The 21,037-nt window shown below is 47.1% G+C and overlaps 2 protein-coding genes across 2 annotated transcripts; both read right to left on the reverse strand.

Annotated features, from left to right (window-relative positions):
- Positions 1 to 4,080: 4,080 nt before the first annotated feature.
- On the reverse strand, positions 4,081 to 13,406 carry LOC131294812 (O-acyltransferase like protein-like). The gene is made up of 10 exons (XM_058322858.1): positions 12,668 to 13,406; positions 6,912 to 7,150; positions 6,646 to 6,839; positions 5,995 to 6,261; positions 5,622 to 5,897; positions 5,288 to 5,533; positions 4,971 to 5,196; positions 4,684 to 4,858; positions 4,470 to 4,612; positions 4,081 to 4,398 (listed from the first exon to the last, which is right to left on the reverse strand). The coding sequence occupies exons 1-10, from the start codon at positions 13,404 to 13,406 to the stop codon at positions 4,156 to 4,158; spliced, it is 2,748 nt and encodes a 915-aa protein (XP_058178841.1). The 3' UTR covers positions 4,081 to 4,155.
- A 4,449-nt stretch (positions 13,407 to 17,855) lies between these two features.
- Positions 17,856 to 20,146, reverse strand: LOC131288307 (DCN1-like protein 3). The gene is made up of 2 exons (XM_058317431.1): positions 19,191 to 20,146; positions 17,856 to 19,115 (listed from the first exon to the last, which is right to left on the reverse strand). Exons 1-2 carry the CDS (start codon positions 19,330 to 19,332, stop codon positions 18,193 to 18,195), a joined length of 1,065 nt encoding a protein of 354 aa, XP_058173414.1. The 5' UTR covers positions 19,333 to 20,146; the 3' UTR covers positions 17,856 to 18,192.
- Positions 20,147 to 21,037: the final 891 nt, after the last annotated feature.

A 21,037-nucleotide genomic window follows, 5' to 3' on the forward strand; every position in this document is an offset into this window, starting at 1 on the left:
TCTTAATTCGGCTCGGAAAAGAGGGGGCAGATATATTTCGAGGACCAACGACTGTCGCCAGAACTATTCGACGCTGGTTGATGGACTACACGGGAGTCGTGCATTTATTCTTCAAGGCCGGTCGCGGGGCCGTTCCTCGAGAATCAGCCTCCTTCAGCATCCCCCGCATGCCTACCAGCTGCCAAGTGAAAGGAACCGAAGGCTGAGATTCGCGGTCTCCGAGCGTTTAACCAACACAGAATCGCAGATATTTCGACTGGAAATTGTGTCACTGGTTGGCAATAAAACGATAGTTCGAGGCCGTCGCTATGCAGCTTCTGAGGATGCAGTGTGGTGGGTTTCTTTTGTGCACACGTCACGATAAACCTGACCTACATGAACAGGATCACACCGGGTATATGATCGATGATGGTCCAATGTCGTCCAGAGTCCTCAATTAAGAAGCCGGAAACAATTCTTTACTGCCTTCGCTTCTGGTTCGATTGGAACGATGTCCTTGTTTTCCCTTTACTTCCTGTTGCTTCATTTATGGTTTCACTTGTTTGTTCTTCCATTATCAACGCAAAAAGGAGTACGCACAAGATTTATTTCTGTGCTATTATTAACCGAACCCTGAGAGATGCCTACCATTTGACCATGAAAGAGTAGCGGAGCCTCGACATGGGTTGTATATGTTGATGCCCTTCCAAGCGTTCAATGGCATTGGGAAGGGTGGCGTGGAGTGGTGGGAGGAGGAAGGGGAGGGGGGGGGGCATACGATCACATATACAGGTGGAAAGGACTTGATGTAAGAGGCTGCACATAAATGCATCAAGGATCTGCGCAAAGATTGCACATTTATCACTCGTCTTGATCTTTCAAGCAAAAAGCATCTGTCAACGGCAGTAAGGGAACGTAACCTAGCTTGTTGGGAGCTCCGTTGCATCATAATTCGAACGTTAACTGCATTTGATCGATTGCTAGTGTCACAGTATTCACCACGCGACTAGAGACACAAGACTAACTGCTTTTCTTCATTGTTGCACGAAAAAAAAATGTGAGAAAGTGGATCAGGTTAAGTTCCATTGACCCTGTTTGCCTTCTAGCACGACTCGCTGGGTAGATTTGGGTAAATTTAATTAGCACTTGTTACAAAAACCGCATGGCAAACAACTTCAAGCTCTGGGTCGAACGGTGGTTGTTAGTATTACGAAATAGTTGCTAAAAAGTTTGTCTTCGTTTCACTAGCGAGATTGTATTAGAGTGTAGTCGACCGGCGAAACGTGGGTTTAAACTAAGTTACTCAATTCTAGTTACACCATCCCCCCTCTCTGGAGGGTCTTCCTTTTGTTTCGTCCGGTCGTTTTGTTATCGCTTCCAAGCCGGCATTTCACACATCAAAGAGCCCTTTGACACACGCGAATATGACAATTAAATGTTCGCTAGTGTACTTTAATTGCGCGCAACTCTAAAACTGGCAAATTAGGATGAAGAAACATAACGAGAAAACTACCCCCCTTTCAAGTAACGACGATAAGCTCGTTTTTTTTCGTTTACTCCCCATTACTGTTTTGAGATAGGCTGCGTTTGACAGTGAGAAGGTTAGTTGCGTTTAGCCCTTATGCAATGATCGGGGAGGTTTTCGAAGATGTCCAAACGTAAAACATAGCAACACCGAGCACCGCCTTGAGACCCACACCGGGAGTGCGTTTAAGTGGCTTTTCTCCTCGGAATAGACCGAACGATGTACCAGGGGGTTGCAGCAACCGCGTGTGAACAATTTCAGAGCAAATAAACAACGGTAGCTTGTTTGAGGGGCAGCACGTGAAGACGAGAGCTATGACGACCATTTGTGGATACTAAGTGAGAATCCAATTTTCGTGCCACCGAAAGGTCGAGAATTGGGTCGCATAGAATAGCGTATGGCGCAATGTTAATAACAAATAACGTGAATAGAAAGCAAAGGAAAATTTATCCTTTTTTCTTCATGACACTTTTAAGTAAACTGACGAATATCTCAGTTTAAAAATGTCGCTAAACATTCGTTTGGTCAAACATTGTTATTAAGAACTGGGCATCTCTTGTAATTATTCTTATTATCGGTATCGATAATGTAACTGTTTGTCAAAAGTGGGTCTTTCAAAAAGTTCTACCTAAAATTAAATAAAAAGCACATTTGATTGCGTTCTTCTGTGCTTTCCCGTCCGCAAAATATGTTGCAACTTCGCGACTTTGTCCAAAAGTGCAATTGCTGGTTCTTTTGTTTCCTTAAGCTCAAAAAAAAAAAATAATAATAAAAACCAATAGAGGTAGTCGGTGAGATGCAAGCAGACGTACGGGCGGCCAAATAGTGTGCCGGTTACTCAATCCCGGGAGGCCCCGCACAACCGCTCCGGCAACTCCCTGCGAAAATAGAAACCGACCTTTTGCGGCCAAACTCGTACACGGCAATTCCGATACGCATGCACATACACAGTGATGAGAGTGTCACGATGAGCGAAGGATTGATCACTAAAAGCACCGAGCAGGCAGGTCGTGTGGTTCGCATTTCTGTTTGTTTTTTTAGCGCAGTAAAATGGCATGAGCACAAAAAGACGCAAACGTTTGGCAAACAATGATGCCAACCGCACCAGCCGGTCAGGTCGGAAAGGGTTTGGGGGCGCGGTCTTTCAGCCGATCGCCGGACAGCGAGAAAAATCAACAGCATATGCAGATGCTTGGTCCTGTTCCGAGGGACCGAGCAAGCAGCAGCTTGTTGATCCCATTGAAAGATATTCCAAAATGTATAAAACACACACACACACGCACACAACTTCATCCCCACGTTAGTCAACCGCGAGCCCCAAAAATCAGCGCCGTCATGCCCAGGAAAAACCCGTTAGACCTGCTCCGGCTCCCTGGAGAAGGCCCCGCGGGGCCAGTGCAACCGATGTCTGCATTAACCATTGACCGCAAAAAAGACACCCAAAGGGGTAGCGGCGAGGGTGGGAAGGATTCGATGCCAGTGGACCACTCGGTCGGTTGGTCACCACTCCTGGCACTAGTACATCACAACCACGCTCGCACGTTTATTTTTTCGTGTGCTTTTAGTTTCGGTTTTCCTCCCAACAGCCTCCCAGGCACGTAACCGACCTCAACACCGCGTCCAACAGCGTGATCGTCATCCACGCAGAAAGCAAAACCGAAAAAAGATCACTCTACCGTAGGTTTCGCGATTACATATACACACACCAGTTTCACTTTCATCCATCTTGTCCTGCTTCGCCGCGAACAGGCACACATTATACAAGACGCACAGATTACGATGAGGCCGGCGAGCCGACGAGTGGGGTTCGCAAGAGTGCACGCGGCTGGAGCGGTCGCGGGTTGCCACAGGGCGATCGCGATCCGCAAGCACGCAACCTTGATCCAGTGGGGTCGTTTTACTTATTTATCCAGTTTTCGTCACCGCCAACTGCGAACCTTACGCCGGAAGAGGGTAGGTTTAGGCGGGGTTTGAAGCGTGCGTCCAGGTTTTTCTTCCACAGTAGGCGCGGGTTAAAAGTACGGGCGTATAGTAAGTACATAAGCGTACGTCATCATGCCATATGCCAAAGCCCATCGGAGTCCTTAAACGAAAAAAAGGGGAAGGTAAAATGTCATCATGGGTTATTCACATCTTACTTCTCGTGCGTGATATTATCTTTTTTCTCGCCTTCCTTTTGTGACAGCTGGTGCAACCGCCTAGCGAAATTACCTCACACCGGGATGGACGGGCTCTGCTGGTGTATTTGGTGGTAAAGTCATTTATTGTAAAGTCCTTTGTCCATCGCTCGCATGTCTGCTCCTTACAGACTAAATTAATAAATAGCTATCCAAATTCTAGTAGTAGTAGTAATAGTAGTAGTAGTGACCAGCAAGCACACAATAGCTTGCCGCAGCTCGCGAAACCTCCCTGGAAAAAGACGCCAAAAGAGACCCGTCGTTTTCCAACCCATATACCCTTTTCTGCACCGATCGTGCAGAAGAAGTAGAAGAAGATATCACATGCACTCTTAACAACTAAACAGACTGGCATCGAGGGGGAGGAGGTGAACCAATCGAGAATCGAGGCAGCTTCCTCCCTCGAACAATCCAATCTGAATCCCAGAGCGAAAATAAGGTGGCAAAATTAAGATGTGTGAAGGTAGATGCCGCTCACTTGGTTTTCCGATCCACATCAGTCACTGGGGAGAATGCGGCCGCTGCAGGTGGTGGTTGCGGAGAGATTCCATCCCCTTTCGCCACCGGCGTCGATCGTAGGTCAGTGACCGTCGCGGGGATTTTACGGTTGAGCTTCAAAATTTCGCTAGAAATTCTGCAGTAAGGTATTTCGAAGAAGGCTGAGAACAGGATCGCTGCCAGGTAGGAGAGGAGCGTTACTCCAAGTGCCATCACGATCTGCGGAAACATAATGTTGATGCAATCAGTTGCGAGTTTTGAGCATGAAGCTTTGGGGAGGCACCCCTTACCGCCGGTATTGGGTCCGCGTGGACGCTCGAATCGGACACACCGAACGTGACGATGATTATCAGAGGATTGAGCAGATATATTCCGTACGTGAGTTTGTTGATGTGCACGAAAAACTTTGTCGACAGCAGCCGAGTGACGATATCTGGGAAAATGGGTCGTATCGTTAGCTGGAAAATGAGGAAAGGAAAATATTCCAATCATATCGAGCCTCACTTGAGTAGCCGAATCCAGTGGCAAGGATCACCCAACAAGCAGCCCAAGAGATAAGCCACCGCACGGCCACCATTACGATCGACGCAATTGGGAACGGGAAGTTACGCTTGATCGTCGAGTGCATGCTGAAGATCACGCAGAAACATGCCAACAGCCAGTACCATCGATATTGATTCTGCGGGTGGAAATAAAAAAGGGTGAGAAAGAGAGGGAGGAAAATTATGAATGTTATATTGTAACATTTTTTTTTAAAGATCTGATATGTCGAGGCGCGAAGCGTAACTTACCTGTGAGATATTGAACTTGTCGCGGCTGGACGCCATCAACCATCCGAAGTAGATCCCAACGACGTACGGAGACACTCGTGACCAGGGCGCAGTGTAGAGGGCATCGCCGGTGTTGTACAGCACGTCATACGATGGAATAAAGCGGAGGTTCAGCGTCAGCGCAACGTTCAGCAACAGAGTACCGATCGCGAACGCACCAAACACCTGCTTACCAAACCTTGAGCTCCTACAGGACAATGATGGATCACACACACCAGAGATTAGTGATTATTGAGAATTGAACGCCACAGCGATCGCAGCGGCACAATGGTACGTACTTGGCGTAGACGAACAGCAGCGCGGTGAAGAGCATGTAATACTGCATCTCGCAAGCGAGCGACCACGTCCAGGTGAGACAAAAGTCGTCGACCGGGTAGAGGTTTTGGATGTAGAACAGATTGCGCCACCAGTACCGCTGGCAGCCCAGGTCGGAGCGTTCGTGCACCCAAAACTTGGACGTCTCCACGATGTAGCTGTGCGTCAGCTCGCCGAGCACCGTCACAAAAAGGTACATGGGCGAGAGGCTGCAATAGGGAGGGAGGAGGGGGGAGAGTTAATGGGAAAGGGAAAAACCGATTACCCGAACCGAATGGGTCGTAGGCACCTACTTACCGGAGGTAGCGATGAAGGAGCATCTTGCCGTACAGCTTGCCATTTTCCCAGACACTATTCGCCTTGACCTCCTGCACTTTGGACCGGTTGCGGATGAAGTTGTAGCTGAGCAGAAAGCCGCTGATGGCGAAGAAGACGTCCACCAGCAGGGGCGCATTGCTGACCAGCTGAAATCGGATCTGCTCGGCGTAGTGCAGCATTACCGAGGGATTGTGCACCGTGTAGAAGGTGTACCACTGCATGTGGAAGCACAGGATGAGGAAGCAACAGACCGACCTTTTTTTATCCGCCAATGTAAGAAAGTGAGAGTAAAGCAATCAGTAAGCGGCACGCGTCTATTAAACATACATTTCACGGCGCACGGGGTACGTACTTCATGCCACAGATGACCGGCAGCGACTGGGGTCCGGTGTCGGTGCGGAAAATGGTGGCCAGATTTTTGCGCAGGTTGAAACTGTCGATCACTTTGTCGGTGAAGGTACTGTCCTCGTCGCCGGAGGATGGCATCGGCGGTGCAGTGTTACTGCCTTCGGTGGTTGCGCGGCTTTCATCAGCCCGCCGGTGACTCTTTCCCTCGATCGAACGTTGCTCTCTACTGTGCGCCAGATACACCATCAGCAGCGTGAAGGTCAGTGAGATCCTTTATATTGGCGGGTTTGAAAATGAAACACGAAACGGACGATCAGTTCAACGTGATCATCATTTTCCACATGCATCTCAAAGGCGACGCGGGTTGAATGAACTTTTTGTAGCGCACACTGCCACTACAGCATCCCCTGACCGAAGGCCATTAGCACCCGATTCAGCACCGGAGTCAGTCAATACTCTCAACGTGATGAAATGCAACATAGCGGTAAACGAAAAAATCTTACTAATAAGGGTTACAAATAAGGGTCCGCCCGTCCGATGTCTCAATCGCTACTTCTTTTTCTTCTCGTCGCTCTCTCTTTCGCTCTCTCTCACTCCCTCTCGCTCAATCCTCTTTCAATGTCTGTACATTTTGTCTAAGCCTAAGCCAGCTTACCCGATGATGAACACGCTCGGTTTCGTCCAGAAGGCACGGTCGAGCGTGGTATTTTTCACGTGCAGCACGTTCGGTTTGAACTCGTAGATGTCTTGCGCCAAGACGACGTTCTCGTCGAAGTAGCGTGCCGTCAGGTTGTGCAGTTCGTCGTTTGAGCACGACCGTGGGATGCACACGCCAATGTGAAGAATGTTCTGGGACGAAGCATAGCCATGGGTTGTAAATTCGGAAGTTTTTCGCGCCGTTTAATCTATCGTGTTTCTTACCTCACTCTGGAATTTAACTTCCACCTGCCAGGCCGACTGGTGCTTGGCAAACACGATCCGGTAGTCCAGCTCGAACGGGGCCAGAGCGGACACCAGGTTCGGTTTCATGTTGCGCCGGTAGCGATCGGACAGCGTGATCGAAAGGGGCGATTGAGTCGCCTCGCAGCCCTTCTCGGAGCCGATCCAGTGGTTGTGTCCCCACATGAACCCCGACTCTTGGCTACCCGAAGAATCCAGCACTTGGGAAAGACACAGAACGAATATACATTAGTAGCAATGCTCAAGGTTGTTCGCAAGATGAAGTAATGAAGAAGGACACATTGGAATCCTTTCTTGCGTCTAAATAAATGGATAAATAAAGGTGTCCGAAGTGAAGAAAATAAAATATTGTAAATACCCAAGGGTTTGCGAACGAGTATGGAATGAAAAGAGGCGAATGAATAAACTCACATTTGCAAACTACGCAATGAAATACAAATGGGAAAATATACCGGTTTCTCCGGTACTTTCAAACAACAGACGCGGTCCATCTAGACGGTCTTGTAGCTATTTCGGAATATGGTTTTATAGATCCTGTATTAAAATCTGATGTTACAATGATCATGACTGTTTGTAGAAGGAATCATAAAACATAATGTCGTTTGCATTGATTTTTTTTAGCAAACCAGAACTGGACGTATGTCGAATTCAATGGTAAGTCATTCCGGTCTTTCTTGTTACTTCGAGGATGTAAAAACCAAATGTTCTGGTTGATATTTTAGTAGAAAAAAAAAACTGGTCGACCTTTACCGATCAAAAGGGAAGTGTAAAATCCGTTCTGGTTTAAAGGTAGACCTCAAGTAAAAATATTGTCAAAGAAGTTTTCTGTGCAGACTAAATACAAACCGATATTGACGGTTGTTGAACCGTGACAAATACCAGAAAACCAATTAGAACCAGTTGTTGGATTTACCATTTTGGTAGAATAAGACTCAAATTTGCATTTTAGAGCTCTTTTCCTTGCTTGAAGAACAAACAGAACAAAGATTGGCGCAAACATTAAAGCCTCTTAAAGACGAAAAAATCAGCACCGGAGGTCTAAACCGGTCTCCAGCAGGAGAGCTTTTTTGGACTCTTGAAAAAAACGGCGTACGTTTCGATCTCGTTTCGATACGTGACATGAATGAAGCCTTCCAGTTATGTTTTGCACTTTTGCTTTTGCCCCAAGATACACATCTGGTTTTGTTTCGCGTTCTCTTATTATCAGCATCCTTGTCATTTCCCTCGACTCCGGTTCCTTTATCACACCTTGGCGCTAGTTCATACTCGCGTCACTTTACGAAATCAAAACAAACGACTTCAACGGGACCGCAAGCGAAGAAACCGCCGAAACAGAGCTTTTTGCTTACGAGAGACCCTCCCGTGCCAGAATGAACCCGGTTTTCGGTCACTTTCTATTTTCTTATCTAAAACCGGTGGGGTTGTTCTCGACGGCTAATGCCAACTCCGGGCCGTAGACAAAGGTCGGTCTCTTTCGAAAAGACGCCAGGTTACGCTATGTGTTACAGTGCATCTAACCCAAACCGGGGAGGGGAATGCCGAATTCCAGAAGAGGTCATTGTGATCAAGTTCATCGAAGAAACCGTTACTTTTCTAACGACACACAAATACGCACACAAGCGAGCACCACTGACCGAGCCTGTACTCAAGCCAGAGGCCCTTTTTGGAAGGGCGTTTGACTGCTTTGTGGAACACGTGCGTATGGTACAGGAAATAGAACGCACAAGCTATCTACTTTTTTTTACAATTTTTCTTAAGACCAATTGGTTATTTGATAAGGTTTAACAAAATCCCATATTTCAGGAAGCATTATTTAGAGAAAAAAAAGCTATGGTTTTCCCAAAATGGACTGTCTGGTAAGAACCTGTTTTTGAATAAAAACTAAACCATTCTAATTCCTCCAAACGAACAACAGGAAACGATTGTCTCATTGCATGTTTATGATTTCACACATCGATTTCACGAAATCCTACGTTCGAAGTCCACTACGACCGCGAGCCCAAGCGCGATACCCGCAAGGCATTTGACGAGACATTCGATGCGACAATGCTTTAAGGTTTAGGGTTTTTGGACAACGTTTGATGAACTTTTACCAGTCTTACAACCGGCTGCAGATCAACGGAACACATTCATTCGAAAATGAAGGAAGAATTAAACAACTCTTCCGACCTTCCCTTTTCCGGCCGCCTGTCTGCTGTTGAGTTGACGTACAGCCTCTAACAACCTAAAAGTACAATTAACATGTCGACAATATTCAGTTGGCTGAAGCGTGTCAGTTCCGATGACACTGCATCATTTTGTAAAGCGCAACCAATGCACAAAGAAGGTTACTTTGATCGTCGTTCGACTCACATCCGTCCCTGATCGGTTACGAATCTTTTTTGGTTTCATGGGTCTAAACATTCATCCTTTCCGGGGATTCTTGAGAAGAGATCATTTCAAATGCGCATAAATGAAAATAAAATGAGCCCCGTGAGAAATCATGACTCACACTCATGGTTTTGCCTTTGAAATGTAGTTCTGCAGATTGAGAAAAAATCAAATTCGTAAATTAAAATTTACGAATCGATACTATCTAAACGGAAACATCATGTTTTTAGAGATACGGCCAGGCTTTATCTCGTATCATGAGGTATTATTACTTGCACAGCCGGTTTTTGAGACGAACTCGCTCTGTTTGGCCTATTGATTTTCCAAAATGACCCATCCACTTATTACGAAGCCAGGGGAGATAGTGTGAAAAATGAAAGTAATTTTCACCGAACAGCAGAAGCTTCGTTTGCTAATGGTACAGACATTGGACGTTAGCTACGCGCGCCAGCCTTAATAACCATAGGATGGCACACCGGCAACATGAAGACAGACACCTATTCGAAACTTCGAACCGAAAACCGAAGACAAGACCGTAAGGGTAAAAGTAGCAAACAACCCACGGCGTAACATAAGCTCATCCAGCGTCATTTTCATCTCCGAAAAAAAAATGTATCTTTTGTTGCTTGCCGAAAAACCGACGGAGGTGCGGTTCGCGTCGCCTTCAAGTCGATAAATTAGGCAGCATAAGTAGTATTAAAAATAAAACAACCACAACATGCCCGTCACAACACACGGACACACACGCATGCGGGCTTCCATTGGTGTGACCTATTTCTGGCCCGACCTGTGATTATCGCACACCGTGTCGTGTCGCGTGTATTTGCATTTTTTTTCTCTTCTCATTTTCCCTTTCGTTTGGGACATCCGAATCCGTGGCCGAAGATGTGTTGTTGTTGATGGGGACGAAAAATGGGTGCTCATCTTTTTCCTCCGCGGCGCCGGGCGAGAGAAACTTCCTCCGCGATTTATGCTGCCGGTGGCCTCCAACACACGCGCCTGCGCCAATGCAGTAGAAGTTCAAGTTGATTACATAAAGCAAGTGACCGACGATCCGACGGCCCGAGCACCGCTGACGACGACGACACGCACGGCCTGAAGAGAAAACCTGTCCTGTGATGGAAGTTGTCCCGTTCAACTCGGACAACACCGATACATCACCAACCCTACACAACCTAATGGCAAGACCGAGACACCCGGCACGGTCACGTTTGCCAGCTGGAAGGAAGTGTGGCGGTTGCTTCTGCACGGTTATGCAATCTCGCCCGAGAGTGATAAATTGCAGCAATTCTTGGTCGCCAAATACGGCCGCCGAGGTATGTGGTCGCAAACGGGGTGGAATTTGTTCCGAACCCAGGATTCCCTTAAACTGTTGACTCAACATCTGCTCAACAGTGGGAATGGAGTGTATCTGCGTTTGGCGCGTGCCCCAAAAGGTTAAGGTTAGCAGATTCATATCGCTCTTTTCCCTTGCCTTACGCACCTCAACTCAAGCACGTACGAAAGTGCTCACAATCGATCACGATTGCTCACAACACAACCATCGGTATTTCCGTTGGTGTTGCGCCAAGGACGACCGCTAGAAAAGTGTCATATGTTACAGCCTTGTGATCATGGGGCAGGAGGCCAACCACAAGTTCCACAAGAAGTTGTTGAGTTTGTTTGGGGGATGTTTTTTTTGTATCGTTTTGTTTTGTTTGGGTTTTTGTCCGTGTCAGGTGTGTGTGTTTTTTGTTGTACTTTCCGCCAGCATTTTCACTCAAATATTAACCCAAAATCTCCGGACCGGAGCTTATCGACCTTGAGCCACATTGCCAATAATCAAGGAGGGGGTGAAGCAGGCAAATTCGAGCATATGCCAACATACACGCACGCATACACGTTACCTCTCAGCATCCGGGAGGTTTTTCATAGGCTGTTCGATCGTCGGGTAAATGACCATAAAGTATAAAGTTATGTTTTTTTATTTTCCGCGCTAACGATGGTTGGCCTCCGCGTTCGGTATTGATATTGCCGAAACCCGTGTCCTTTCCCCTTGCGTTCGATTGATATGCTAATGGAAAAAACAATCAAACCGTGATTCCAATCATTTTCGTTGCCCTCCATTTTAGCTGCATGTACCCGAACGCGTTGGAGATGGTGGCCCTGAAAAGTGCGCCATTCATTCGAGCCTGGAGTTGCAATCGACGGTGTGAAGATGCGGGCCTCTCGCTCTTTGGAACCGTTGGGACACCAGACGACATGAGTTTGGTTTGTGCTTTACCGGTTGCCCCTCTCGCCGTCGCCTCCTTTGGTGGTTTTGAACATCATAATTTCGTTAACAAACAAGTTTGTTTAGAATCGGATTTTTTTTATCATCCGTTTACAGACAACTCTGATGCAATTTGGGCGTGAGAAGTAACAGCGTGAATTAGCAAACGGTGCAAGAAGTCACGCGAAGGTTGACACGCGTCCATTTAAAAAGGCAAACCAAGCGCACAGTTTACACTTTGAAAGAAATAGTAAATCATCTATTAATTTTGCCGATCAACCAAATATAAACAACGGTAAACCGTTTCCACGCACCATTACCACCTGGGTCGGCCACAAATACAAAGGGAACGAATTAAGGCGGTCAATAACATGGTTTCGTTCCGTCCTCCCAACCTACTATTAACCCGGAGTTCAGCGATACGGGGGAAACACTGGCGGTCGGAGGTCGTGCTTGACCTTGGCGACGGACAAAAGCCAAAAATGAATGAGTTTTCGGTTTTTCACAGCCTTGCCCAAAGAGTTTTGATTGGTATATTTCATCTCAAAACAAGAACACTCTGCTTGGTGGGGAAAAACCGCGCAACATAACAAGGCGTTTATGGTTTTTGATAGCCTCGCCATAAAGTCACAGAACCGACTCAATGGAACTTCGTAGCCACGCGTGCCACAAACAAGCGTAGCCACATTTAACCAAAAATGAGCTTGAAAAAAGCTCTCGATTGGTTTTATCTTTCCCTCCATCAGCGATTACTAAACTAAGCGCGCTTTGGTGGCGCCTCACGAGAAAACGGTCTTCTAATGAAGTCCTGACCTCGAACACGTTCGACGGCATACCCGCTTTTGCTCGCGGGTGCCAAATCTGAGGTGGATTTTTTTAGTTTGTCAGTCGGGGTTTCCTCCTATTTGTATTACACAAAAACCACCCCATGCGAGAGTGTTTAAAAGGGCGTGAGTCACATTCTTATGCTGCTGCGTAGGACTTTGCGTTTGTGCTGCGTAAATCGGCACCCGGGGGTTGGGATAAACAACAGCCAAAGATTAATGCTCTAGTTTATGTGCCAGGAAGCGTGTTGATTCGAACGAAATAGACCTACCTTTCATCGCCCAGATTTCTTTCTGCTGGATGCCGTCGTAGACGCGCTGCAGCTCACGGTAGCACCGCTCGGACAGGCCATCCCGGTCGGCGATCGAGAGCAAACCGTACAGGACGGAAGTGTGCCGGAGGACGTCCGCCTTGAGAACAACCTTTTTGCTGCCGTAGACAAACGGATCGTCGTCGATGTCCCCCGCTGCAGTATGCTGGTGATGCCGCGGCACATTCCGGTGAAGCTGATGGTGCATCGGGCGCTTCTGATGCTGCTGTTGCTGCCCAAGAGGGGCGGTGCCGTTGATCACGTCGACCGCGCGACCCGTGGCGCTCTTATTGCGATGATCCACATTGTCATCGTCATCATCGCGATCGCCGGGGTTCACGTCGGTAGCGGCGCAGAACGCACTTACGCATGTACCATTATTCAATTTACTGCTCGCCGCCGCCGCCGCCGCCGCTACGGGCCGCCTCGATTGCACCTCAGCGCTTCCTCCACCGTCGGTGGCATTTCCACACGGAACCACTTCCGCGGCGGCCGGCTCTGTCCCGTTGTTTCCCTCGTGCGCACTGGGATGTTGCTGTTGCGTGTCACTTGGTTGTGTGTTTTTGCTCGCACTAACGACATTGTTTGCCACCGGTTGATCTGCGGTATCCAATCGCGGACCGATCGCAACGGCAACCGTGCTAAGCACGACACAAACCGTTGCGACACACACGATACCGCGCAGTATCTTCAGCACCATTATTGCTGCTGTCGATGATGGTAGGTAGGGATGATTACACGATGATAGTGGCGAAATGCAAAACTGAAAATTTTACACAAACTTAATTCCTTCAGTTCCCCCGTACTATTAATCGGATCGGTCTATCGATCTGTATCGGGCCAACGAAAAGGAAAGGCAAAAAGCGTCCCTAGCATTGGCACTGGAGTAGCTGCAGCTGGTAGCATTTATGCTTCCCTGGTGGCCAATCGATCGGACGGATGTGATCATTCACAAAAGAAATGGATTACTAGGATTGGACAGGGCTAACTACCAGCTTAACGCAGTTGGAAAGAAGCACCCAAAAGGCATCAATCGAAATCCCAATTGCCAGCCAGGCTGCTGGCAGATGACCTGTCCCCTCATATCTTTGCCTTCCTATCCTACGCATCAACACGCACACACTAATCAACGCCCCAGGTCACGCGAGTTGTTCGCTGGTACGGAACGAACCACTCTCGTGGGCCATCACGGCACGGTGTACTTTTTTTTACGTAATATTTATTATCAAATCCCGCGCACACGTGGACCGCACCACCGCACTAAGCGGTCTGTGGCGGTGCAGTAATACCGGAACATACGGATTCGCACGTGAGCCGGATCTTCCGTCGAGGAGAAGCAATGAAAAAAACAAAAAAAAACCAAGCCTCAACTCGGAGCTACTATTGCCGAAAACCCCGATAGATGCGAGAAGCCTAAAATTATTTGCAACCGCTTTGTTTGCTGACCCCAGACCGACAAAAGGTAGAGGAGGTAGCTTACGGGGAAGAGCAATTTTTCCACTTCACTTCTTCGGGACGACAAGGCCTACCAGTAACGAGCGGTTGCAATTTCGGGCGCACTGGCGCTGACTCTGGGTTGAGTAGATTTGGTTGTACTTTTGCTTTTTTCGTCGCTACTCTGTTTGTTCCTTCTTTCTTCCCCCTCCGCTGTGCGTTTATCTGCTTCTCGGCGCCGCCACCGCCACCGCCGTCGAATGCCCTTGCGTTGTATCGCTTTTCGAACAACGGACCGTTTGGAGGCTGCTGATCGCGCGAATTTCATCGATCACATAACAAACCCAACGATTACAACAACCGAACGCACAACACAGGCGCACACGCGGCGCGAAAGGCACGGAAGGCAGGAACACACGCACTGTCACTAGGAGTACCACTCTTCTGCTAGGCCCGGGGACAGATGTTGCCTTTTTCGTGTATTCCCATTTCGAATGAGGCTAGAACCAATGCACCAAAGAAGCACACCAGAGATCACACACAACACACCGAAGCACTGTGATTTTCAAACGAAATCGAACCTGCCAGAGTCGAGCCGTTGAGAGGACGAGCGTGCAGAGTACGTGCGCTCTGGTCCAGCGCGAACACCATAATGACACCTTGGTCGGTTAAATCTTCCGATACCACTACCCGGAGACCGACCGGTCCCGGCCGGGGGCATTCGGCGCGTGTGAGAGCAACAGCGAACAGCGACACAACAGCAGAACCCAATGCGCAGCAGAGGGGGGAGAGTTCAGTGTGACCGCCGTTTCGTCGGTCAACATTTCTTCGGAGACCCATGCCAGCCGTTGGACACTATGCGAGCGTGTGAGTGTGTAGGAAGCTGTGATATTGACCGGTGAGCATAATTTCCCGGGTCGGCGAGGGTGCTCGATGCAGTTGCCGCGTCATAAACCGGGGCGCTTGGCGGGTATTTAGATGCACTTCTTATTCCCTACCACATTTTAAAAACAAGTTTTAGCGACAGGAAATTTAAGCTCCTTTAGTTGGTGAGACTCTGTCGATCGATTGATCGATGGATATTCAAACTGCAGTATTCGTTAGATTTTTCTTAGGGTAAGCAAACCATTCTTAACGCCTTGGAATGATTTATATTCTACTAAGAATCTGTATCAGGTTACGCACCGATCATCTTCACGAAAGATGTATTTGTTCCGCTTGTTTCTTTGGTGCACATTTTTCTTCAAAACGATTATTGTCTCAAGAATGAATAAAAAAAATAATGCTACGTAAGTAGGGTTGCACAGATTGAAAAATATCCAAGACCATCCTAACGAATAAAGTTCATGGTACAGAAAAAATGCCACACTTTCAAGAGATCCATTTGCATCACGAAGCGCATCGCTCACTCGTAATGTGATGAAATTCGAACTCGCTTCTGTTCGCGACGTATCATAAATTATTGTCGGAGATTGTTTAAAATGATTGTCATGTTGGCTAATAACCGGCGCACCGGAAATTCCCCGGATTGCCTAATTTTCACTCACCTGAGACCAATGCGGAGTATGATCAGAACATTTTCGGGTCAAATTTTGTTTGTCGAAGGCTACGAGGTGCCCATTGTCCGGAGCGCATATTTAACAAATCCTTCAAATCATGCCAAAACCACGGTCGGCGAGGTAAAGAAATGAATAAAATCAGTTGCATATTCTGTGAACCGCGAAATGATCCCGCCCGGCTCTTTTCTTTGTGTGCTGATCAATGACGTCAATGTTATTCTCGTGTTGACGTAACAGAACCATTTTTGATTTGATCTTGATGTCTTTTCCGAAGTTGTGGGACACCACGCCCGTGGTGCGACCAACAGTTATCACGCGCAAAACACCGACCGACGGATGCCATCCATTGAGCACTTATCGGTTGGGCTAATGGGTCATTAGTTAAAGCCAGATTACATGCAGACGCTACCCCGGGGGCCTGGGAAGCCACGATTTTCCGACCAATTAGACCCACAATTAGTCGTGGAACAAAAATTTTTCCCAGCCCGGCCGATTGCCGAATGGTAGGAAATTTTGGACTGTACACAACACGCACCAAGCTTAAAGAACGCTTGGTTGTTTTGTTCAAACTTATAACCAACGTCAGAGCCAGACTAAAACGAATTCTTTTTGCGAAGAAAAGCAATGCCTTCACCACAGAGAACGAACACATGCCCGGAAATTTAAGAACTCTAGAATGAGTAAGGGATTTTTTAAGTCCGGAAAATCCATTGATTGGATTTTACCGCGCAGCACCGGAACATACCGCAGCGAACTGTTTGGCGACTCATTTCCTTTTCGCATGCCTTCACGGCGGCTCATTCCTATTCCTCTGGCAATGAATCTGTTTTTTTTAATTCGTATCGAGAGAATTCTTTTACTTTTCTTCTGCTTCATTAACCCATGGCTTGCTGATCATTCCGATGCAAAATGATCTAAATACAGCCGATGCCACGAGGCGTAGGAAATGTAGGTATGTAAATTAAGTCTATGATTTAATTTTATAAATGTTTGCTCTACTTACCAACGGTACAGTACATTACAATAATCCAGAAGAAATCCTCTAGCTAGCGGTGTATTGATTAAGCAATAGTAAAAACTAAACCAATAGATATGCTTGGAAATAAAGAAATAGAAATGCAAACAAAGTATGAAATAATGTTCAAAAATGAATGTACCGGCATAAACAAATTTTGAACATTTAGTAAACAGTAAACGTAAGAACATAGAGAACAATAGACATACACAACACACCACACACATACACCACTCTCACCCATTTACGCACAGCATTACGGTATACAGGTTTATCACCTTTATTTCAAAACCGTTTTTAGTCAATGCAATAATTACACTAAGTTTTGATATCGATCCGTGGAATCCGCAGCAATGTTTCCGATAAGCACGGGGGGAAAACATTGCACTTTTTCGGCAACCTTTCCACCGTTTTGCTGGTTCCATTTAATTCATACATTATCGCGCGCCAGGGGTTTTAGTAATTAAAAAATCGAAAGATCGTGCACTGTTATATATGCTTCCATCACATACAATTACGCCCCTATTTCCTTGTCTTCACTTGCCGCAGTTTGTGTGTTTTCTTTTTCTTAATTATTTTATGCTTACTGTTGGCCATAAATTTAGCTAATCTGTTTTTTTTTTCAGTACTCGTCACGCGTCCTAACAATTGATTCATTCGCTAGTTTACCTATGAATCATGTGTGTCTCGATAAAGGCCCTACATTGCATGTTTCCTTCATAAATACGTGTCTCTTAAAACTCGATCTAGTCACTTCTAGTAGTGGTTTATCCTCGGTTTTGTCTTTAGACATGCAGCCATTTCTCGTTTCGAAACAATGTCCGATCATTTCTACTAATTTATATGGTTGTAAGATTCGCACCTCGAAGTTGTATGATTCATATCATCATAAACATCAACAGCAAGAGACTCAACAACGCTTCTACGGTTTTAATTTTGTTCCTAGCTTTACCTAAACTCGCCTTCAGATGCGACTTTGAGAAAGCAATGTTTAAAAAAATGCCTCACACACAACCGACATCTATAACTATTGGGAAAGTAAGGAAGAACGGATAATGTCGTTCTTAAAAGCCGACGAATTTACTTCATCAACACAGACACGATTTCTTCGGATCTTTGTTAATGGTTTATGAGAGTGCAATAAATAATAGTTAAAACGAATATGAATCTTGATTATCCCAAAAGTGTGAAAGAAGTAAACGGACGGCCTGCCTCTACCAGAAAAGAAACACTGGAGCACATTAGCACAGATAGTTAGGATAGGTCCACCTTTACCAATCAGATATTGCAGATTGTTGTTTGCATGCTTACCGAATGCGCGCAGTTTTGTTGGCAACGAAATAAACATTGGCGTACTAAACACCAGGTAACGATGAGGGGAAGATGGTGCATGATGGGTTGATAGGATGAAGAGATGAGAACAGGCGACCGGTATGTGGTTGTGGATGTAAACGGCGAAATTATTTAACGTTCGAATACTATGAACCATCGTGTTCGTTGAGACTTAACGGTGGCGGTGGTTCTCCGCCGCTGTCGTCGTCCTTCGTCTTCTGGTGCCCGGTGCGCTCCTGCTCGTACTCGACGAAATCGTCAAACAGACTAGGCCACGCCTCGGTGTCGTCGTAGTGCTCGATATCACAGGTTTCCACAAAGTTCAGAAACATGTTCCAGGTATCCTTCGGGACGCCCCGGATGTTCTGATGCTGCTCCAGAAAGTCCAGCCAGCGCTGCAGGATGTCGGGCGTGTGCACGGTGAACACGAGCCGCCACAGGCTGATGGCCATGTCGAGCGAGAGTATCCGGTGGCCGGGCTCGAGCCCGAAGCGGAAAGTAAACCGGTACAGCGCTTTAAAGTCCTCCGTACTATCCATCCGCAGTCGTTCGACGATCTGCTGTAAGCGCGTGCGGATGTCCTCGATGCTTGCCGCATTCATTCGTTGCAATCCTTGAATGAATTCCGCCTTCGTAAACTGACACATCTGACTTGCGTCCAAGCGCCAGGCCAGTACTAGGATGGCAAAGTCGTCCGGTTTGTAGCCGAGATCGCCACACAGCCGCTCAATGCCCTCAGACAGAATGGCGTCCTCCTGCGCGTCCTTGTAGCTCTCGAACAGTTTGTTCAGTTCGTTGTCCGAAAGCAGCGTTTGATTCGCGGCAACTGTTCCACCGATCCACTCCTTACTGCCCATTCCGTTGTTGTTCGTGCTTTCGACCGTCAATCCTCCACCGATGGCCCCACCGGAGCCGCCGATCAGTCCTCCACCACTGCCAACCATCGAGCAGCTAATGTTGCCGTTCAACATTCCGCCGGAGCCGGGCTTCTTAAAGCTTCCTCCACTACACCTTTCTGATAGACCCATATGGTGGCCCAGGGGACTCACCGGAAGGAGATCGTCTGTTTCTGCGTGAGGATAAAGTTCGTCATCGTCAAACGGTGCTTCTCAAAGTCGACACGGGAGCTGATGTTGATACTTACCATGTGCAACCTGTTCCATCTCTGTGTACGTCATCGCCGGATCGTGTGCTACTCCGGCACCGCCAGCACTCGTCGCAGGACAACCCGGTGTAGCCACGTTCGCATTTGGAGGGGTCCGGAAACATGTTAAGCAACTGCCCATGATGATTTGTTTGTCGCCTGTTGATGGAGTCCCTCCAGCTCTATCTCGTGTCGCTATTTCTGTGTTCCTCTCATGTACGTGGTCACGAACTATGCTGCTGCTACTTGAAGTCCCAGTCTCGTGTACTCTACTGTCACTGCCACTAAAGATCGTGCTTTATCGATCATATCGGATGCGTTGTATTCCATTCGAAACATGGGACCATTTTACAACCCTTCCCACATCAATCTCCTTATTGACGGATAGATGGTTGATTCATAGCCCTTACGCCGGTGGTCAGTAGATGGAAAATACCACTTCCGCGTACTGTTCCTGCTTTCTTCTCGCAATTGGCACAATTTTCACGGGGTCACTTGGCACAAACTACGCTACCACTTCTTTGCTCGCGCTTGTATGTTCGCTAAACGGCAACAAGATACAACAGGTCTAAACAGGAATCATCGCAACGCTGTTGTGGGATGTGCTTGACAAAGTTGACAGCCGTCTGATGGTGGCAGCTGTTAGCTGGAATTCCACACTTTCTTCACGCGAAAATGTAAGCACTTGATGCTAACGGGGCTTGCAAAACACAATGGAATAGTTGTAATACCGTTTAGATAGTTCACCTATCTTCCATTCATGCTAGTTCTTTTGTTCTTGCTGGCTTCCACAGGAGCATGAGCGATGCCGTAGATGTTGGAGCAATGTTAACCTCTGTCTATTGTCGATAACCGGCAACAACATCCATCAGTTTGCTCCGTAGTGTTCTGCTAAAAGAATCTTGTATGCTACACAATTCTTATCTAAATTTTTCCCCGACAACAGGAAAACAGCGATTCTGTACTTCGATGACGGCGCAAGGATTCGCAACTTTTAGTTTGTCACAAACACAATTGTTTCTGAAGTGTCAAAAATATGCCTTGTCAGATTTGACAGCTCGGAAAACGTCTGAAGGCTGCGTGCTTTGCTTTGCAAACGTCTTTCCGATGTGGCTACGTACAGTTTCAGTTCGGCAGTGAATCAGAGCGGAGGTTAGCAGTGCAGTTCCTGAAAGGGTTAGCGGAAAAGTAAGGTTACGGCACGACCGCGTGGTCACGCCGAGCTGGAGCTCAGGTCAGAAAAATCCTAGCTGCCGCACATCTCGTTCTGTTTGAGTCAATCAAGCGGACCACGAGTTCTTGTGTCCTGACAACGGAAGGAATTATCCCTCCCGTGGCCGGCGGGTGGACATATGGCTATTATTAGCCGGTCCTAAAGGACGAGCCCCTTCATAGGAGTTCGGACAGAGTCGGTACGCCTCTGATTACGAGTAAGGGAACAAACGTTCGACTTAGCGTAGGAGGATATACCCCGACTCGCATAGCGAAAGAAGAAGAAGAAGATGTGGCTACGTACGTGCATTTTGAATATTTCCAAAGGAGCAGTTGGTCGGAAAGGTCATCGATACGATACGTTAATTTTTAGTTGCTGCTGCCAATCCACTTATCGGAGCCATGAATGATCCTCGGCATAACCACTTTTATTTTTATTACACTGTAAAGATTCCTTTATTTACAATGCTTCCACTCTTTTACATGCGTTCCTTTTCATGTGTTTTGGATTTCTTTTCATTTTTATAGTAGTTTTATATTAAATTTATTTTCTCTCGATATTGTATTCATCTGCGGTGCATTCGCTAAATGAAGATGGATTCAAATCCTCTCGGGTCTTGCTGATGCCGTCAGAA

This window comes from Anopheles ziemanni, chromosome 2, assembly GCF_943734765.1.
Source record: "Anopheles ziemanni chromosome 2, idAnoZiCoDA_A2_x.2, whole genome shotgun sequence".
NCBI classification, from domain to species: domain Eukaryota; kingdom Metazoa; phylum Arthropoda; class Insecta; order Diptera; family Culicidae; genus Anopheles; species Anopheles ziemanni.